At 61.5% G+C, this 18,114-nt stretch overlaps 1 protein-coding gene across 2 annotated transcripts; it reads left to right on the forward strand.

Moving 5' to 3' along the window:
- Positions 1 to 1,333: 1,333 nt before the first annotated feature.
- BOK (BCL2 family apoptosis regulator BOK) lies at positions 1,334 to 14,218 on the forward strand. 2 transcript variants are annotated; one of them, XM_045482039.1, is made up of 6 exons: positions 1,334 to 1,443; positions 1,751 to 2,002; positions 4,705 to 4,833; positions 9,587 to 9,709; positions 12,262 to 12,425; positions 13,425 to 14,218. In XM_045482039.1, exons 2-6 carry the CDS (start codon positions 1,780 to 1,782, stop codon positions 13,548 to 13,550), a joined length of 765 nt encoding a protein of 254 aa, XP_045337995.1. In that variant the 5' UTR covers positions 1,334 to 1,443; positions 1,751 to 1,779; the 3' UTR covers positions 13,551 to 14,218. The 2 variants fall into 2 exon arrangements, with proteins under 2 accessions (XP_045337995.1, XP_045337996.1); XM_045482040.1 differs by lacking the exon at positions 9,587 to 9,709.
- The last annotated feature ends 3,896 nt before the right edge of the window (positions 14,219 to 18,114 follow it).

Below are 18,114 nucleotides of genomic sequence, written 5' to 3' on the forward strand. Positions count from 1 at the left end.
TCCATGTGCACGTGTTAGAAACATGTATTCTACAGCTATTGGATGACGTGCTGTATGTATGTGAGTTAGGGCAGGTTGGTTAATCTTGTTTGAACTGTGTGGTGTTGGTTCAAGGATAGAGGAATTGACCAGTGGGACGTAAGAGCATCTAGAACAGGTCATCACATACACCATTACTTGATTTATGATGGGGGCTCTTGTCCAATTCAAGAGGAAAAGGATGGTCTTTTCAGGAAATGATGTTGGGTCAACTGGATATTCATATGAAAATACAAAAAAGAGCTCTGTCTGGTCCCTAGGACACCCTTCACAAGAATTGATCTGTGATCCATCCATGTCACCGGTAAAACATTTATGCTATGAGAAGGAAACGTAGGAGACTATCCTAATGAAAAAACACCAACCGTAGGAGAATAGACAGGGGCGCCTGGATGGCTCCTTGGGTTAAGCGTCTCACCCTTTGGTGAGTTCCACCCCCGCATCAGGCTCTGCACTGAAAGCAAGGAGCCAGGAGCCTGCTTGGGATTCTCTCTCTCTCTCTCTCTCTCTCTCTCTCTCTCTGTCCCTCCCCCGCTCACGCTCTGTCTCTCTCAAGATAAACAAATAAAGTTAAAAACATTTAAAAAAAAATTTTTTTTTCAACGTTTATTTCTTTTTGGGACAGAGAGAGACAGAGCATGAACGGGGGAGGGGCAGAGAGAGAGGGAGACACAGAATCGGAAACAGGCTCCAGGCTCTGAGCCATCAGCCCAGAGCCTGACGCGGGGCTCGAACTCACGGACCGCGAGATCGTGACCTGGCTGAAGTCGGACGCTTCACCGACTGCGCCACCCAGGCGCCCCAAAAACATTTTTTAATAAAAAAAAAAAAAAAAAGAGAGAAAGACAAATTGGACTTGGCTGAGAATCACTCCAGTTCCTTGTAAGCAACAGCAACCCCCCCCCACCCCCCCAGCGCCACAAGATTTTTGTAGGGTCTTCAATGCGCTACGCGGCCAAGCGTCTATCTACAGCGCAAGGCCACGTGTCAGACCAGGGGCGCGTCCTCGGGGCACATGGAGAACGTCTGGGAACCAGTAAGAAAACGCATTGGGTGCGAAGCCAGGGGCCCGCGCGGGGGCCCGCAGCTCCAGGTCCTGCCCGGTGGCGCCGGTGGCGGCGAACTCGCTCGGTCCTCCTTAAGCCGGGAGGCGGCGGGGAGGCCGGGCCGCGGCTCCGCCCCGGGGGCTGCCTTTTCCTTAGAAGGCGAAGCCCCAAGCCTCGCCTCTCGCCGGCGGAGAGCCGCGCCGTGCGCCCCCGGGAGCGCGGACCTGCGGGGCGAGGGGCGGGCGCGCGTCCCCGCCGCTGCGGGGGGAAGGACCGAGGCCGGCGGGGCCCGCGGCCCGCAGACGCCGAGGCCAGAGCCCCCTCCCCGGCCCCGCGCCCGCGCCATGCCGCGGGGGAGGTGAGCGGGGCGACGGCCGGGGACGGGCGCTGGGGACGCCGCGCCTCCGAGGCGGGGCCCCAGGGGCGCATCGCCACCTCGCAGCGGTCCTTCTGGCGCGGGCACCCTGGGGAGCCTTGTGATGGAACCCGGAATCTCAAAGAGCGTGGCACCGTGATTTCAAAGATTTGCCCCTCCCCCCTTCACCAGAACGAACGGCCCCTCGCGGCCGGCCGCGCCCCTCCAACCCCTCCCCGCTGCGCCCCCTCCCCGCGCGCCCCCTCCCCGCCGCCGGCCAGGCCGGGGCGCTGAGCCGGGCTCCCCGCAGGTGCCGCGCCCCTGGCCCGCGTCCCCGCCATGGAGGTGCTGCGGCGCTCCTCGGTCTTCGCCGCCGAGATCATGGACGCCTTTGACCGCTCGCCCACCGACAAGGAGCTGGTGGCCCAGGCCAAGGCGCTCGGCCGGGAGTTCGTGCATGCGCGACTGCTGCGCGCCGGCCTCGCCTGGAACGCGCCCGAACGCGCCGCTCCCGCCCCCGGAGGCCGCCTGGCGGAGGTGTGCGCGGTGCTGCTGCGCCTGGGTGAGTGCGGGCCGGGGCGGGCGGGTGCCCGGGAGAAGCCCCCCGCTGCTGGCCCGAGGGGTGTCTCGGGGGCGACCCCCGTTGCTGGGCCGAGGGTGCCCGGGAGAAGCCCCCCAATTCTGGGCCGAGGGGTGCCCCGGGGGAGACCCCCGTTGCTAGGCCAAGGTGTGTCCGGGAGAAGCCCCCCCCCCCCCGCTGCTAGGCCGAAGTTTCGCTTGGGGGCGGACAGGGGGCGGGCCGGGAGGAGAGGAGGAGGAGGAGGAGGGCAGGAATAGCCTTGCTTCGCTCGGCGGGCCCACCCCCACTCCCCTCTTTAGCCCCTGGGCTCTCCGGCCCACCCGCTGCAGAGCTCCCCGGCATGCCAGCTCCGCCCAGATCTGAGACCTTCTGTTCACAAAGACTAGAAATCTCTGGGAAACAACAGTGTTTTGGTGGCTAAACTTCCAGAGTGACCCTTGTACTGAGCTGGGCACAGAAATCCTTTGTGGGACCACGTGTCCCGATGTTTGTTTTGGAAAGTAGGTCTTTGGGGTTGCTGCCTGAAATCCCCGCTGCTCTTTCCCCTTGATGTGGAGGCCTGGTAGGGCTCCCTGCAAAAGAGGCTCAGAGGCTCAGAGCCACCAAGGGGCCAGCCCGTGTGTATAGACACCTGGGGGCACTTATGGGGGGCGGGCGCGCGGTCGCACGCAGCCCAGTAACTGTTTCCACCTTCTCCCAGAGGGGGACCAGCCCAGCTGATTCAGTGTACTTCCCCCGGGGACTGAGCTCGCTTACTGGTTGCTGGCGGTGGGCACATGGGGAGGGGACGGAGGCCTGATGGTGCGGCTCTGCGCGCAGAGCGTGGGTCCAGGCTCGCGGGGAAGGGCCGTGTGAGAGGACGCTGCCTCTTCGCCGGCTGACACCGGTGTCTGCTTGTCCCTGTTTTGTGTGGACTCAGAGCAGAGCTGTGTAGACCTGGGGTGTGGGGAGACACACAGATTCCCTGGGGCGTCAGACAAGGCTGCCAGGACGGGTGGTAGCCCTCCGGGGCCTCAGGGGAGGGGAGAGCCAGTGGGGTTTGGGGAACCAGGCAGGGGTCCAGAGGGCCTAGACTCCCATGAGGTCAGCCACCCACAGCCGTTTCTTCAGCTGGCCTGTGGGGATGACACTGGTGGAGCATTCTAGAGGGCCCTGGAGAAGGCGGTTCCTTGGCCTCCCTGGGGGAGCCAGAAGGAAGTCTTGCCTCCGTCCCGGCCTGCCCTGCAGCCCCCCAACCTCCAGCCTCTGTCTCCTTGTCTGTGAGCGGGAGCTGGGCGCTGCCTCTGCCCTGGGCCCAGAGTGCCTATTGTCTGAACTTGTCTGAAGAACTTTGCTTCGGCCTCTCCCAGTCTGACCAGGCTGGTTCCTGTGCCCTCAGTCCTCTGTGTCCCATCCTGAGAGCCCCGGCATTTCCGGCCTGGGCTTGGGTGCCCAGCACCAGCCATCTCAGGAGCAGGGCCTTCAAGGCCCTTCCCCGGCACCAGGCTATGTCCGGTGGCTGGGACTCAGTCCTGCCGGGTGAAATCCGGAGGGAGGAGATGGCCTGGCCCCCCAGGGTGCTCTCCTTCATGTCTGTTTGCCGCGTTCTGCTCTTGGTGCCGCTCCGCACTAGCCCCTTCACGGCCGGCGCTGCCTCCCTGCCCCCCAGCACGCCCCTCAGCCCCTCCTCGGCACAGACGCCTAGCTCCCGGGGCAAGGGCACACAGGAAGAAGAATGGGTCGCGTCCCCGTGGTCAGTGTCTTGGGGCCGGTCCCCAGCGGCCCTGAGGTCTGTGTGGGAATGGCCAGGCCGGCCCTGGGGATTTCCACGCCACCTCCTCCAGCTGCCCGCCAGCCTCGCCGGTTTGTGCTCTGCATCTAGATCTTAGTTCATTAGATGGAGTGCAGCTGGCCTCGGGAATGACGCAGACACCCCTGTCGCTCCGTGCTGGCCAGTCCCCGGCATTTCCCCGTTGGCCTTGGCTGCAGAAGTGCCTGGGCTGGGGGACACCGGTCGGAGGGCCGTGCGGGATTCCCAGCACGTCACTGCCAGGGGCGCTGCAGCGAGCGCAGGCCGCGGGCAGGGCTGCTGAGAGGGCATTTTCTCTGCCCAACGTGGCCGCCCGTCCAGACACACCCGCTTGGCACCAGGAGCCCAGGTTTGAGCCTGGGCGGTGTCGGCGGCTTGGGGCAATGGCTCAGCTTCTCGGTTCACAGAGCGGGGCCTGAGCGAGGATGCCCCTCGGAGGCAGCAGCCAGGGGCCCACCTGCGTGGGGTCGTTGGCACAGCCCCTGCCCGTGTCGGGCTCTGGCTGCCTGCCCCAGTCCGCCTGCCGCCCGGGCAGCTCACTGTGAGCCATGAGTCACCCATCAGGCACGGCCCTTGTTCCTCCTCGGGATTCCCACCACACCGGCCCAGCAGGCTTGGCCCTGGGTGGGAGTGGGGGGTGGCTGGCTTGTCGGAGGGGCGGGACGCGGAGGGAGGTCTGGGGGTTCCCAGTGTACCTCCTTGGTCTCCTGTCCCCAGGGGCCATGGTGGGGCCAAGTCAGGGTGGGAATTTGACAGGCTGAATCCAGTCGGGGATCAGGCATGTTCGGTGCCAGCTGCGGGCCGTGAGGAGTGGGCTGGTCCCAGGCCCGTGTGACGGTGGGACTAGGGTTGTGCAGGCACAGACCACCTCTGACCCCGCTGTGTGACTGCATAGGAGATGAGCTGGAGCTGATCCGGCCCAGCATCTACCGCAACGTGGCTCGTCAGCTGAACATCTCCCTGCAGTCTGAGACAGTGGTGACTGACGCCTTCCTGGCCGTGGCAGCACAAATCTTCTCCGCAGGTAGGCCTGTGTACCCCCTCCCCCAGGGCGCCCACGGGGCTGGGGTGGGCCGGGGGGGCAGGGTCTTCAGCCTGGAGCCACCTGGTGGTCACGTGTACTTTCTTGCTGCACAAAAGAGCCCAGAACCTTGACTCGAACGGTGACGTGCGGTGCCTCCCCCGGTTGTGAGGACGGTGGGCCTGCTGGGCAGCTGGTGCCAGGCCTCTACGAGGCTCTGACCGGGCATCGGCTGGGGTGGCAGCGACCTGAAGTCTCGTCTGGGCCGCGTGTCCTAGATTGCCAGTCGGTGCTGACCGTTGACTTAGAGGGGGGCAGCGTGTCCTGCGTGTGGCCTGTGGGCTTCTCACGGCATGGTACCGGGTCCCCTGGGGGAGTGTCCCCAGCGTCCCGGGTGGGACTGCCAGGCTCTCGGGATGCAGCCTTTGCAGGTACGGTGTCACTCTGCTGGATTGTGTTGCTCAAAGGCGCCTTGCAGGGCGGCCCCGCACGGAGGGAAGATCCATGAGGGCAGGAGCCCCGGAGCAGAGGCTCCCTGGGCGGTCTCTGGGGAAGAGCATCACACCTGTCTCAGCTGGCTGACCCGCACTACCCTGGGCGTCTCCTGGTGCCCCGACTGTGCGCAGGTGACGTGTGGCTCCTGCCACCTCCTCTCTGTGCCCTCACCTCTGAGTTCAGCTCCTGCTGCTACCCCCAGACTCACTGGAGGCGATGGGGCTCGTCCCCCTAAACCTTCTCCTGTTCTCTTCCCCATGTCCTCTCCTTGGAACCCTGCTGGGCTCCCTGGCGTCCACGGACCTCATATCCCCACCTGTGACACCACGTCCTGTCCTGGCACCCACACTCTGTGAGTCCGTCCCTGTATCCTTGTATAACAGGTGCCAGGCTGTGCGTCTAAGTAACCAGAGCCCCAGCCCCAACCAGCACCTCCTGCCTCAGCACATCCCGTGGGTGTTTCCCCGGCACCGGGGCCAGGGGACCCCTGATGACGGGACAGCCTGCCCTGGCCCTCGCGGGGGGAAAGCTTGGGGGCCTCGGAGCCAGAGTGTTCCAGAGGCTGCATCCCAGCTGGAGTGGGGAGTGAGGTGAGCGGTCATGTGGCTAGTGGAGAGGGCCACCCTCCCTCTGGGGCTTTCTGGAAGGCATTCCACTGCAGGAGGAAGGGCCCCAGGCAGCAGGGAGGCCTCGCACCCTCCTCTGGGAGGCGGTCCTGGCTCTGTTGCTGACCAGCTATGTGACCTTGGCCTGGGTTTCCTCATCCATGGGATGGTTGGGACAGCAGCAGAGCAGGGCTTTAGGGTGGAGGCTGCGGGGGGAGCCACGGTCCCCACCACCCGCAGATGCAGCCCACACCCTGCAGGGTAAAGAAACAGAAAGCAGAGGGCTGCTTCATCCCATCAGAGATGAACCCCTAGCCCAGCTGACCCCACCCTCTGGGGTGACCACACGTCGACTTCCGGTATCTTCCCCCAAGGAGGCTCTACCAGCTCCTGGCGGGCATAGGCTTCCCTCAGTTGTGGCCAGTGCGGTGGGGATGCAGGACAGCCAGGGATGGCCAGGGACATGGGACGGCCAGGGACATGGGACAGCCAGGGACACAGGACAGCTAGGAACGCGGGACAGCCAGGGACGCGGGACGGCCAGGGACACAGGACAGCCAGGGATGCGGGATGGCCAGGGACATGGGACAGCCACAGATGGCCAGGGACATGGGACAGCCAGGGCCGCAGGACGTCTAGGAACGCAGGACAGCCAGGGACGGCCAGGGACATGGGACAGCCAGGGACGCGGGACGGCTAGGAACGCGGGACAGCCAGGGACGGCTAGGAACGTGGGACAGCCAGGGACACGGGACGGCCAGGGACGCAGGACGGCCAGGGACACGGGACAGCCAGCCGTAGAATCTAGCTTCCTCCAGGGCCACCACCAGGTCAGCACTGACCTCCCAGATAGGGGTCAGTAAGGCTAGGACGTCATGAGGCAGGTGCCTGGGTGGGCTGGTGGGAGGGCCAATTTCCTTCAGAATGTTCTAACTGTCCTGACCTGGGGCGGGGCAGGGGGGAGGGCGGTGCTGGGCTGTGGCAACCTGCAGGGGTGGGCTGGGAGGGCTCGTTGTGGAGAAGGAAGCAGGTGGGGCCCAGGAAGGAGGTGGGGCCCAGGGGACATCCTGGGCTGAGGATCCCCCTCCCCCTCCCTGGGCTCCTGTGTCCTGGGCCTGATGGCTGGCGCGTGGGTGGCCGCCTGTGTCTGACTCCAGGCTGGCGGGCGGCTGGTTTATGAGCCGAGGTCTGGCTTTAAAAGGAAGGCTTATCTCTGAGAATGCGGCTCTGGTCTGCTGCTGGCTGTGGGTCTGAGCGGGAAGGCTGGGCTAGGCTCCTGGGTGGTGGCTGCTATGTGGGCAGGGGACAGGGGACAGAGGGACCACTCCACCTGCCCAGCCTTGCTCAGGGAGGTGTTTGGAACGACTGGGACCACGAGGACAGGGAGGGGCAGGGAAGAACGGGCACAGAAGCCCGGAGGCTCGATCCGCTTGCAGAGGTCAGTTAGTCTTGTGGTTTTCACCGGAGACTGGGGCGGAATATACCCCCTCGTGTTCGAGCACGTTCGGCCCTGGCCCCCGCCGGCCCCGTCCCCTTCTGGGGGCAGCCTCCACACCTGACCCGCCCCTGTGGGCTCTGCGGCAGCCGCCCCTCATCGGCTGCGGTTCCGTGACCTTCGACTGGTTTCTTAGCTTCTCTGAACCTCAGAGCCACCGGAAAAGAGCAGGGCTGCACGGAGGTGGGGCTGCTGCCTGGCTCTCCGGCCGCCCCCTCACCAGCTGTGGGTGCGCCTCCCACCACCCCGCTTGCCGCCCAAGGCTTCCCCTTGGTCCCTTGCCCAGCCTACGTCTCAGGTCCTTACACCCTTTCGCCACTGGGTCGGCCCCAGCCGTGAGGTCCAGCCTTGAGGTGCTCGCCAGCCCCGTCCGTCTTCCCGCGGCCCCTCCTTGCTCACACGGACCCTCCCGCTGCACCTCGCACCCCCTCCTCCCCTTGGCAGGCCCCCCTGGGGTGCAGGCCCGGTCAGGGCTGTGGCCCCGGATGGGGCAGCTTGAGGACTACAGGGCAGGACCTGTGGAGGCATCCCCTGGGTGGCCGTGCCTCTGTCCCTGCCCTTTGTCTGCTCGGCTCCCTTCAGGGGAAACACTGGTTTTTCTTTCCCTGGTTAGAAGTTGGCAGGGTTTTCAGTTTTTTCTTCTTAGGACGAGAGCAAAATATTTTACCACAAAGAGATCAGAAAATAGAAAAGATAACCAACTCTTAGAAAACAGTACTAAAAAGACCACGCAACCTAAAAGAAGCGAAGAATCTGAGTAGACGCTTTTCCAAGGAAGATGTACAGACGGCCCATGAAAAGTGCTCTCATCAGCCAACCAGGGAAGAGCCACCACCGCGAGGCCCCAGCGCCCGCCCACCAGGATGGCTGGGATCAGAGGCAGGTGCACACGCCACGGTGGGGACGTGAACAGTCGAAGCCTCGTTAGCTGCTGGTGGGGCCCCAGTGTGGCTCGGCTGCCGTGGAAGACGGTCGGCCTCTCTAGCGGTTTAACTCGAGTGGAGTTACCGCGGGGCCCACCGGTCCTGCTCCTGGGCGTCCACCCGTGAAAAATGGAAGCACACATCTACGCAGACGTTCAGAGCAGTGCTGTTCACAGGCAACCCAGACGTTCGTCATCTGATGGATGGATGAGCAGAACGTGGTCTCTTTGCGCAGGGGAACGTCATTCGGCCACAAAAAGGGAGACATGCTGACAGGTACCACGTGGATGAACCTTGGGGACGTTGTGCCCGGTGCAAGCAGCCAGACGCAGAACGGAGTGTCGTGTGTGAGCCCTTCCACAGGGAACACCTACAGGAGGGAGATGCGCCAAGGCAGAAGACGGGTCTGCGTGCAGGGGTGGGGAAGGGGCCTGACTGCCCGTGGGTGAGGGCGTCCTTTGGGGGCATGAAAATGTGTGAGGGCGAGACAGAGGCGGTGAGTGCATTAAGTGCCACTGTAATTTATGGTAACTTATTACCATCCCTGGCTTTTCTCTCCAGACCTGAAAATACAGCCATCACGTGGAGCTCGCCACAGTGAGCACCTGTCTCCACGTGGGGCACCACAGATCGTGGTGTTCACCTCCTGCATCCCGTGGCAGTCACCCCGACCCTCGCATGTCAGTCCCTCCGCCTGCGTCCCGGCAGGGAGGGGTGCCTGTCAGGTGCCAAGGGCACCACGTGAGCGGGACGGGCATAGGGGGGAGTGCTGTCACCACGAGCTGGCGCCCTCACGGCCTGGCCTGTGGAGCTGGGGAGCACTGCCGGCAGCAGGGAAGAGGCGGGAAGAGCACACGCGGGGCCGGGGTGGTGGGAATGGGGCCTAGAGGGGGGTGGGGGCTCACGTGAGATTTCAGACTTGGATTTATTTTTAAGTCATCTCTACACCCCGCGCGGGGCTCGAACTCACACCCCTGAGCTCAAGAGTCACATGCTCCACAGGATGGGAGCTGGCCACGGGGCCCCGTAACTTGGATTTCTTTTGAAAGAGATGCAAAGTAACAGTAATGGGAGGTTTTTACGCAGGGGAATGATGTGGTCCGATTTATGGGGTTTAAAATTTTTCTCTTTATTGAGATGAAACTTACAGAACAATTAACCGTTGTAAAGCGTACAATCGAGTGGCCGTTAGTGCATTCACAGTGCGTGCAACTAACACCTCTGTTTTCATCGCCCAGGACACTTGGAGCCCCTTGAGCGCCCCCTCCCCGCCCCTCCCCCGGCCCCCAGCAACCGCCGACCTGCGTCTGTCTCCATGGATTTACCTGTTCTGGACGTTGTGCGTAACAGATTCATACAGCGTATGTGGCCTCTTGAGTCTGTGGCTTCCCCTGAGCGCCGTGTTTCCGAGGCTCCCCGACGCCCCATCCCTTTTCGTGGCTGTCGTGTTCCCTGGCACGGACGGACCACAGTTTGCTCTTCTGCTCACAGTTGATGGCTCTTTTGTCGCTTCCACCTTTTGGCGATGGTGAGCAGGGCTGCCGCGAACACGGACGAGCAAGGGTGGGTGGGAGCCGGTCTATGCCCCGGCTGCTCCGCGAAGGTGCGTTGACCCAGCAGCACCACCATCCGCAGATGCCGCGTCCTCAGGCTAATTCCCGCCGTGATGGTGGCTGTCTTTCCCGTCAGGGTGACAAGGTGCAGACTCACCTGGATCCTCACTCACACTGACATTTAGAGTTTTAATCTGACAGGGGCGCTGGGGTGGCTCAGTTGGTAGAATGTGCAGCTCTTGATCTTGGAGTCATGAGTTCAAGCTCTGTGTCGGGGCTAGAGTTTGCTTTAAAAATGAAGAAACAAAGGGGCGCCTGGGGGGCGCAGTCGGTTAAGCGTCCGACTCTTGATTTCGGCTCAGGTCCCGGTCTCACGGTTCATGAGCTCGACCCCCGCATCAGGCTCTGTGCTGACGGTGCGGAGCCTGCTTGGGATTCTCTCTCTCTTCCTCTCTTTCTTCCCCTCCCCCACTCACGCTTTCTTTCTCTTTCCAAAATAAACAAGTAAACTTAAAAAGACGAAAGAGGAGAGTCGACCATGTACTCACATGTACTCGCTAGACCAGAGTAATTGTAGTTTTCTGCTGTTTGTGAAGAATCTTTACTTGTAGAGGGGCCCCTCGCGTTGGGAGGCTGGAGGCCTGTGACTCTCGTAGCCCGGCAGGGAGGTGGGCATGGTATCTGGGCCTTGGTTTCTGGGACCCCGGGGCCCTCCCGTTTGCTTACTGACTGGTCCAATCCATGCCATGGGTCAGAAGTTTGCTGGGTGCACAAGTCTGAAGCTGTCAGAGTTTCCAGCCTGGGGTAGCTGCCTGGTCCTTGGCTTTAGGGGCTATATCCTGTGACTCTGCACAGAGCACGCCCTCTCCTCAGCTTCCAGAGTCACTGTTCAGACCTGTTCAGTGTTATAATAAATCTGGACAGGGGACACACTAGATCCCAAGGGATGATCTGTCTGGCCATTGTTCTTATTTTTCCCCTGGGTCATATGATGCTTCGTCGGTTAAATCCAGGTAACCATAATCCTCCCCTGCTACAATCTCTATTAAAGATCCTTCGACATATTCTATGTTTTCTCATGGTATCTTTTATAATTGATATTTTAATGAGCATGAGGAAATTTTGGTACAAAGAGGAATGACTAATAATTATAATTACAATGCCAACGGCAATACAGCCACAGAAAATAAAGTGCCCCCCACATGTTACAGCAGTGCTCTTCCGAGTGCTTTGTGTTCGTTAGCCGGAGAATTAAGGACGGTGGGTTCGGGGAGGAGGAAGATTAAGAGAGGTAAGAAAGAGGGGAGGCTGGGTGGCTCAGCTGGTTAAGCATTCGACTCCTGACACCCGCTCAGGTTGTGATCTCCCGGTCATGAGATCAAGACGCACGTCGGGCTCTGCACTGACAGCGTGGAGCCTGCTTGAGATTCTCAATCTCTCTCTCTCACTCTCTCTCTCTCTCTCTCTGCCCCTCCCCCCCAAAATAAATAAACTTAAAAACAATAAAGTTTTAATCTGACAGATTGCAATCTATATCTTGTTTTCATTGGCCTTTCTGTGGTTATTTGTGAGGTGGGCATTTTTCAGATGTTTCATGTATTTGTATCTTTTCTTCCGTGAAGCAGCTGTTTATTCTGCGTTCGTACTTTTGAGAGGTTTCTCTTTGTTCTGGCTGAGTCGTAAACTCCCTTTATACCTTAAGGAAGCCCGCCCCCTAGAATTTCGGGCATTCTTTCTCAGACTCCGTTCATCGGCCTTGTCCCCGCGGGCGGCCCCATCTTGGTGCCACTGCTCAGGAGCTCTGTGGTCTGGGGAGGGTCACCCCCTCGTGGGCCTCGGCTTCTTCGTGTAGGGAACGTCCCGGTGCCTTCACACGGCCGTTCGGGAGACCGGACGCGCCCGGGGCAGGGGTGGCTTGGCGCCACTTACTGGACGCAGTGTGCAGCTCCAGGTCACTTGGCCGCCCTCGCCCCTGGCCTCCGTTTCCTCCTCACTGAACTGCCTTGCTGTCTTATCGCCTCCTCCAGCAGACGGCGGGCCGTGCGAGGCTGTCCTGGGCGCTGGCACAGGTGGGCGGGCAGAGAACGGGGGCTTCGAGAATCTCCAACTAAGAACGACCCGTGAGGGTGGCAGGACTGACCTGTGATGGAGGGTGGCTGGGGCTCGTGCCTGGCGGTCAGCTGGCAGGGCACCTGTCCAGGTGGGGTGGAGGCCGGCGCCCTGGGTGCCCACCCCAGTCATCAGTGGGAGGATGGCAGGGGGCGTGGCTCAGAGAGGCGCTTCCTGCGACCCCGAGGGCTGGACTGGAGCCAGGGTTTGGGTGGCCTTCTGCTGACCGGCGTCTGTCTCTCTCCCCGCAGGCATCACGTGGGGCAAGGTGGTGTCCCTGTACTCAGTGGCTGCGGGGCTGGCCGTAGACTGCGTGCGGCAGGCCCAGCCCGCCATGGTCCACGCTATCGTCGACTGCCTCGGGGAGTTTGTGCGCAAGACCCTGGCGCCCTGGCTGCGGAGGCGCGGCGGATGGGTGAGGGGCACCTGAGGTCCCGGGAAGGGGTTGCTGGGTGGGGCAGGGGTGAGGCCCAGCTCCGTCCAAGGCCAGAGCCTCCCCCCCAACCTCTAGGGCTAAAGTCCTGCTGTCCGGGAGTCCCCCGCAGGGCAGAAGCTGGTCTGCAGCCGTGACCCCTCTGTCCAGGAGAGGTGGGGCGCATCGGCCCAGCCCGCAGGGATGCGCGCAGGCGTCCTGCCCGTCAGTCCCCGCGCCCCAGCCGCCCGCCCAGCCCTGGCCAGGCTCCCACAGGAGATCTGTTTTCTCCTCTGTAAAATGGATGGCAGGCAAGGGTGTGTGAAGCTGGCTGCGGATGACAGAGCTCAGCCCTCTGCCGAGGTTGGAACCGAAGGCCGAGGTCGGGCGGTTCTGGGGCCGGAGGCTCATCTGAAGTTGGCGCTGCGGGAGGCAGAGGGAGGGACACCGCCTCCAGGGTGACTTGTGGCTGTGGGTGTCCCTCAGCAGGGACCCCGGGGCCTCTGTCCCTCCTGCTTCCTCTCCGTGGAGCCAGCGAGGCCGTGACCACCACGGTCCAAGTCTGGACTGTAGAGAAAATACTTCATTTCTTAGCAGGAATAGGAAGAAATAGTGGCCGTTCCCTGGGGTTCTGGAAAGCTGTGTCCACTCCTGTTCGAAGGGAGAGTCTGAAGCTGGGTTTGGCGTTTCCTGGCGCCCCAGGCCGCACAGGGCCAAGGCAGAAGGAGGCCGGGGGTTGCGGGGACGTGGCTGCAGGTAGTGGCCACGGGGCTGGCGGTGGAGTCCTCACGTGGGCACCGCAGGCTTCTCCCGTCGGCTGGCCGCTCCCTGCCTCCACCTACCTCCTCCCTTCGCTCCTCGTGGCCGGGTCGGCCCCACGCGGGTCTTCCGTCCGGAGCGGACCACGGGCCTTCCCTAACGGCCTCGCGCACCCCCTCGTGGGTGTCGGCGGACCTCCGTGTGAGGTGCCCCGCCCTCTAACTGTGCCCTCTTCCCTCCCAGACCGATGTCCTCAAGTGTGTGGTCAGCACCGAGCCCGGCTTCCGCTCACACTGGCTGGTGGCCGCACTCTGCAGCTTCGGCCGCTTCCTGAAGGCCGCCTTCTTCGTGCTGTTGCCAGAGAGATGAGCCACTGGCTCGGGCAGAGGCCGAAGCCAGGCTCTCCGACCCAGGAGACCCCCGGCCCTCGAAAGCGCCAACGTCCTCCCCAACCAGGCTGGGAACGCTCCGACCCTCAGAGCCCCGCCTCGGTGCCGGAGGCCCTGCCCTGAGCCCCTCGTCCACAGACCCTGGCCCTCTAGAAGGGGAAGCGGGGGGGGGGGGGGGCCTCCCTGGCCTGGAGCTGGGTTTCAGTGCCTTCCCCTGGAACCCCTCCCTGTCTTCTTCCATCTGGAGCCATGAAGCCAGGGTCACCATCCAGGTCGCAAAGGAAGGGGGCTGGGAACGCCAGGCTGTCACTTGATGCCCGGGTCCCGTCCGTGAAGGGTGACCACGTCAGGACGTGAGCTGGGCTGTGGGCCCTGCACATTCAGTCGGAAGGAGACCCTGGCCTGGCCAAGGCTGGAGGAGCCGTGGGGTCTTACTGACCTCATAAACCGGGCATGGAGCTCACGTGCCGGTTGCTTAATCCATTTCTGGAGGGAGCGCGTGTCCCCCTCCCATGGCAGGGAGGCTGTGTTGTGGGGACCAGGGGTGTGGGCTCCAGGCCGGCACGCCGGACCTGAGAGCACAGGAGCCTGTGAGCAAGAAGGCTGGTGTGTGTGTGTTCAGTCCCAATAAAGTTTCATGGCAACGGAGGTGACCCATCTGCTTTCTTGGTGCCTCTGCCCTGCCCTGGCGCCCAGGGACGGGACAGGAGGCAGGTGAGACAACACAAGTGCGGAAGCATCCCAGCACGCTCCCTGATTGGGGCGGCCTCTGCTGCCACGCACCGTGACAGGGAGCTCCACACGGACACACTCGTGCACGCACGGCGTCACGGGCACACACGCACACACACACCAGGAACCAATGCTCAGCGGTCCCGCCCTGCACGACTCCTCAGTCCAGCCCGGCCGTCCTCCTCCCCTCGCTTTGCCGACCAAGGCCTCCGTGCCCCTTCCCGGGCTCCCCCTGGGCCCAGAGGCCTGGCCCCGGGCAGTCCGCACCCCCGGCTTTCTGACGAACGGACATTCTCCCCATGTGGGCCCGACTCCTGCTCAGGCCACAGGCACACGGCGCTGGATTCTGCCACCCAGCCTCCCCTGGTCTGGGTTTCCCTTCCTGCACGACGTACGGCTGAGCCCGAGGAAGGCTGCAGTCAGCTGGCCCGGCCCTCCCATCCAGCCTCCCAGGGAAGCGGCACGGGGCGGGAGTCGGCTGGCTGTAAGGATGCCGCTTCCTCCAAGCCCTGCCTGCCCTCCTCTCGCCCTGGTGCCCGTGACGGGGGCAGGCGATGCCGGTCAGGTCTTCATTGCCCGCCGGGCCTGCCCCAGCTTCCTCCCTCAGCCCCCGGACCCAATCCTGGGGCAGGCTGGCAGCACGGGACAGCAGCAGGGTCCGAAACCGCAGGGAGATCAGACGGGGGCTGTCTTCACACACCTCTGTTACAGGACGCGGTAGGAGAGAGGCTCTGTTTCCAACAGCAACAAATAGATAAGACTCCTCTGCATGAACCCAACGGTGAGAGAGCCTGCGTGCGGAAGGCTCGTGTGCCTTCAAGACCCCACACGGACTTGAGCAGACGGAGGCACCGTGTTCCGGAGAGGAAATCCATCCACAAAGAAGACAATTCTTCATAGGCAAATTTACAAATTTAATGCCATCCTTGTAGACATATCAGAATGGCATTTTTTTTTCTAGATTTAAACAAGCTGATTAAAAAAATTTTTTAAGGTTTATTTTATTTTTGAGAGACAGAGCACGAGCAGGGGAGGGGCAAAGAGAGAGAGGGAGACACAGAATCCCAAGCAGGCTCTAGGCTCCGAGCCGTCAGCATAGAGCCCGACGCGGGGCTTGAACTCACGAACCGTGAGATCGTGACCTGAGCCAAAGTCAGATGCTGAAACCGACTGAGCCACCCAGGCGCCCCCGAACAAGCTAATTTTAATGGGAGGAAATTTCCTTAAAAAGCAAAAATAGGGGCGCCTGGGTAGCTCAGTTGGTTGAGTGTCCAACTTTAGCTCAGGTCACGATCTCACGGTTCGTGGATTCAAGCCCCACGTCGGGCTCTGTGCTGACAGCTCGGAGCCTGGAGCCTGCTTGGGATTCTGTGTCTCCCTCTCTCTCTCTGCCCCTCCCCTGCTCGTGCTCGGTCTCTCTCTCAAAAAGAAATAAAATGTTAAAAAATTTAAAAAATGAAAAAAAGTACAGCCAGAATGAATCTTTTTTTTTTCAATTTTTTTTTTAATGTTTATTTTTGAGACAGAGACAGAGCATGAACGGGGGAGGGGCAGAGAGGGAGACACAGAATCGGAAGCAGGCTCCAGGCTCTGAGCCATCAGCCCAGAGCCCGATGCGGGGCTTGAACTCACGGACCGCGAGATCGTGACCTGAGCTGAAGTCGGACGCTAAACTGACTGAGCCACCCAGGCGCCCCCAGAATGAATCTTAAAAAGGAGAAAGGTGAGGGAGAAGCCCGCCTGTAGCTGAGCCCGGTGTGGCGTCTGTCACGGAACCGCGAGCACGAGGCCGAGTGCAGGCAGGCAGTCCGGGGACCTGGGACAGCCAGAGCCAGACCCCAGTGCCTGCAGAACTGAGTCCGCGAGTGAGGTGGGGGAAGAGACGAGATGGGACCCGAGGTCACAATATACACGGGGACAAATTCCAAGTGGATCAAAGACCTAAGTGAAAATCGTGAAGTAAGTACTGGAAGAAATGGGTCATTTTCTCCGTAACTGGGGAACAGACAAAACCTTCCGAAGTAAGCCGTAAAATTCAGAACGATGAAAGACAAAATGCATAGTGGATAAAAAGGCATTTAACATTCTCAAAAATACTTGTAACTTGAGACAGAAAAGAGTAGTGGGCACCAGGGCTAGGGGTCGGGGGACGGGAGTGACCGTCACGTGGTCGGGGGCTTCCTTCTGGGACGACAAGGATGGTTTGGGAGTGGGCAGAGGTCACGGTTGCCCAGGAGGATGAATAAATGCCGCTAAACTGTACTTTAGTTACTGGTTAAAATGGCGGACTTTATGTCACAACAGTGTGTTTTCCCTCAATAAAAAAATTGTAACTGAACGTTCATGTCAGGATTAATATTCCAAATTCAAGAGTGCATCAGCTACAAAAACCCAGAAGAAAAAAATAAAATGAGAGAAATGCAAACCCCAGCTAGCCCAGCTCCCGTTCCCTGACGAGCGCCCGGCTGGTGGGGCAGGCGGCCTCCCACAGCCGTGGGGGTGGAGGGCACAGCCCCCAGGGGTCGGGTCCCCTGTGCCGCTGGCCTTGGGCTGGCAGCCCCCCTCCTGGACGTCCCGCCTGCGTGCGCCGGCAGAAACCCAAAGCGGCAGGTTGCTGGTGGGGACATCGTTAGGCCCGCCGAAGACCGGAAGCGGGGTGGGCGTCCGGCGGGAGGGGACCCGCTTGGTGAGCCGTGGCCTGGCTGCCCCAGAAGCACCTGCAGCTGGGGGCGGGCAAGTGGGCCCTATTTTGCGGTTCTGGCAATAAAGTCACGTCGGGGGTTTTGCGTAAGCAAAGCCACCTTGCGGAGTCAATCAGAGAGTTGCGCAGGGAGCTCGTGTGGTGAGCCGGTGCCGGAAGCACCAGGGAAAGCGAGGAGTCCAGCTCGACTGTATCTGGACCCGCTCTCTCTGCTGGGAAGGGGCAAAACCAAAAGGAAACGCTGCAGACGTCAGGCTCGGTCCGTTGTGACAATGTTACTCCTCTGAAAACGCTATGTACCTGGAGACTAAAGCAACTAGTATTGCAAAGAACCAAGATTTTTCACCTTGGAAGAGGTAAGGTCAAAGAGTTTAGGTGAAAAGTTCTGCGCTCCTGGAGCGCGAACTGGAGACGGCACGGATGCTACGCTTTTCCCCGTGAACACGAACGTGAGTCCCCTGGGCTGAGGCAGCCACGGGGAAGGCGCCGACTGCGTGGCGACCTCAAACGGGCCACGGCGGTGCCGAGACCACGAAGTGTAACGCCGTTTCTGGCTCTGCCCACGCAGGCGGGAAGCAGGGCAGTGGGCCTGCGGCCTCTGAGCACCCCGCCACCAGAGCGGAGGCCACGGGACACAGCTGTGCGCTCTGGCCTCTGAGCACCTCCCACCACCTTTGACCTCCCACCCTCGACCTCCTGTCCTCTGAGCACCTCCCGCCCCCTCTGACCCGAATCACAGGTTCCGGGCAGCAGGAGGCGCAGAGGAGCCTTGGGTGTGGGCCTCCACTCGAGGTGCTAGGGCTTTCTGACGCAAATGGCGGCCGGCTTTCTGCTGGGAAGTTACTTCAGGGCGACCGGGCTCAGCCTGCTGCACGCGGAAGGAGTTTCTTCCTGACAATTCATCCCCCAGTGCAGGAGTGACTGCTATTGGGGTGCCTGGCCAGATCAGTCGGGGCAGCATGTGACTCATCCCAGGGCCGATATTTTGTGTTTTAAATGTTTATTTTGAGAGAGAGAGAGAGAGAGAGAGAAAGTGTGTGTGTGTGCGCGTGTGCACGGTGGAGGGGCAGAGAGGGAGAAAGAGATCCCCAAGCAGGCTGTGCTGTCAGTG

Source organism: Leopardus geoffroyi, chromosome C1, assembly GCF_018350155.1.
Source record: "Leopardus geoffroyi isolate Oge1 chromosome C1, O.geoffroyi_Oge1_pat1.0, whole genome shotgun sequence".
In the NCBI taxonomy this organism is placed as follows: Eukaryota; Metazoa; Chordata; class Mammalia; order Carnivora; family Felidae; genus Leopardus; species Leopardus geoffroyi.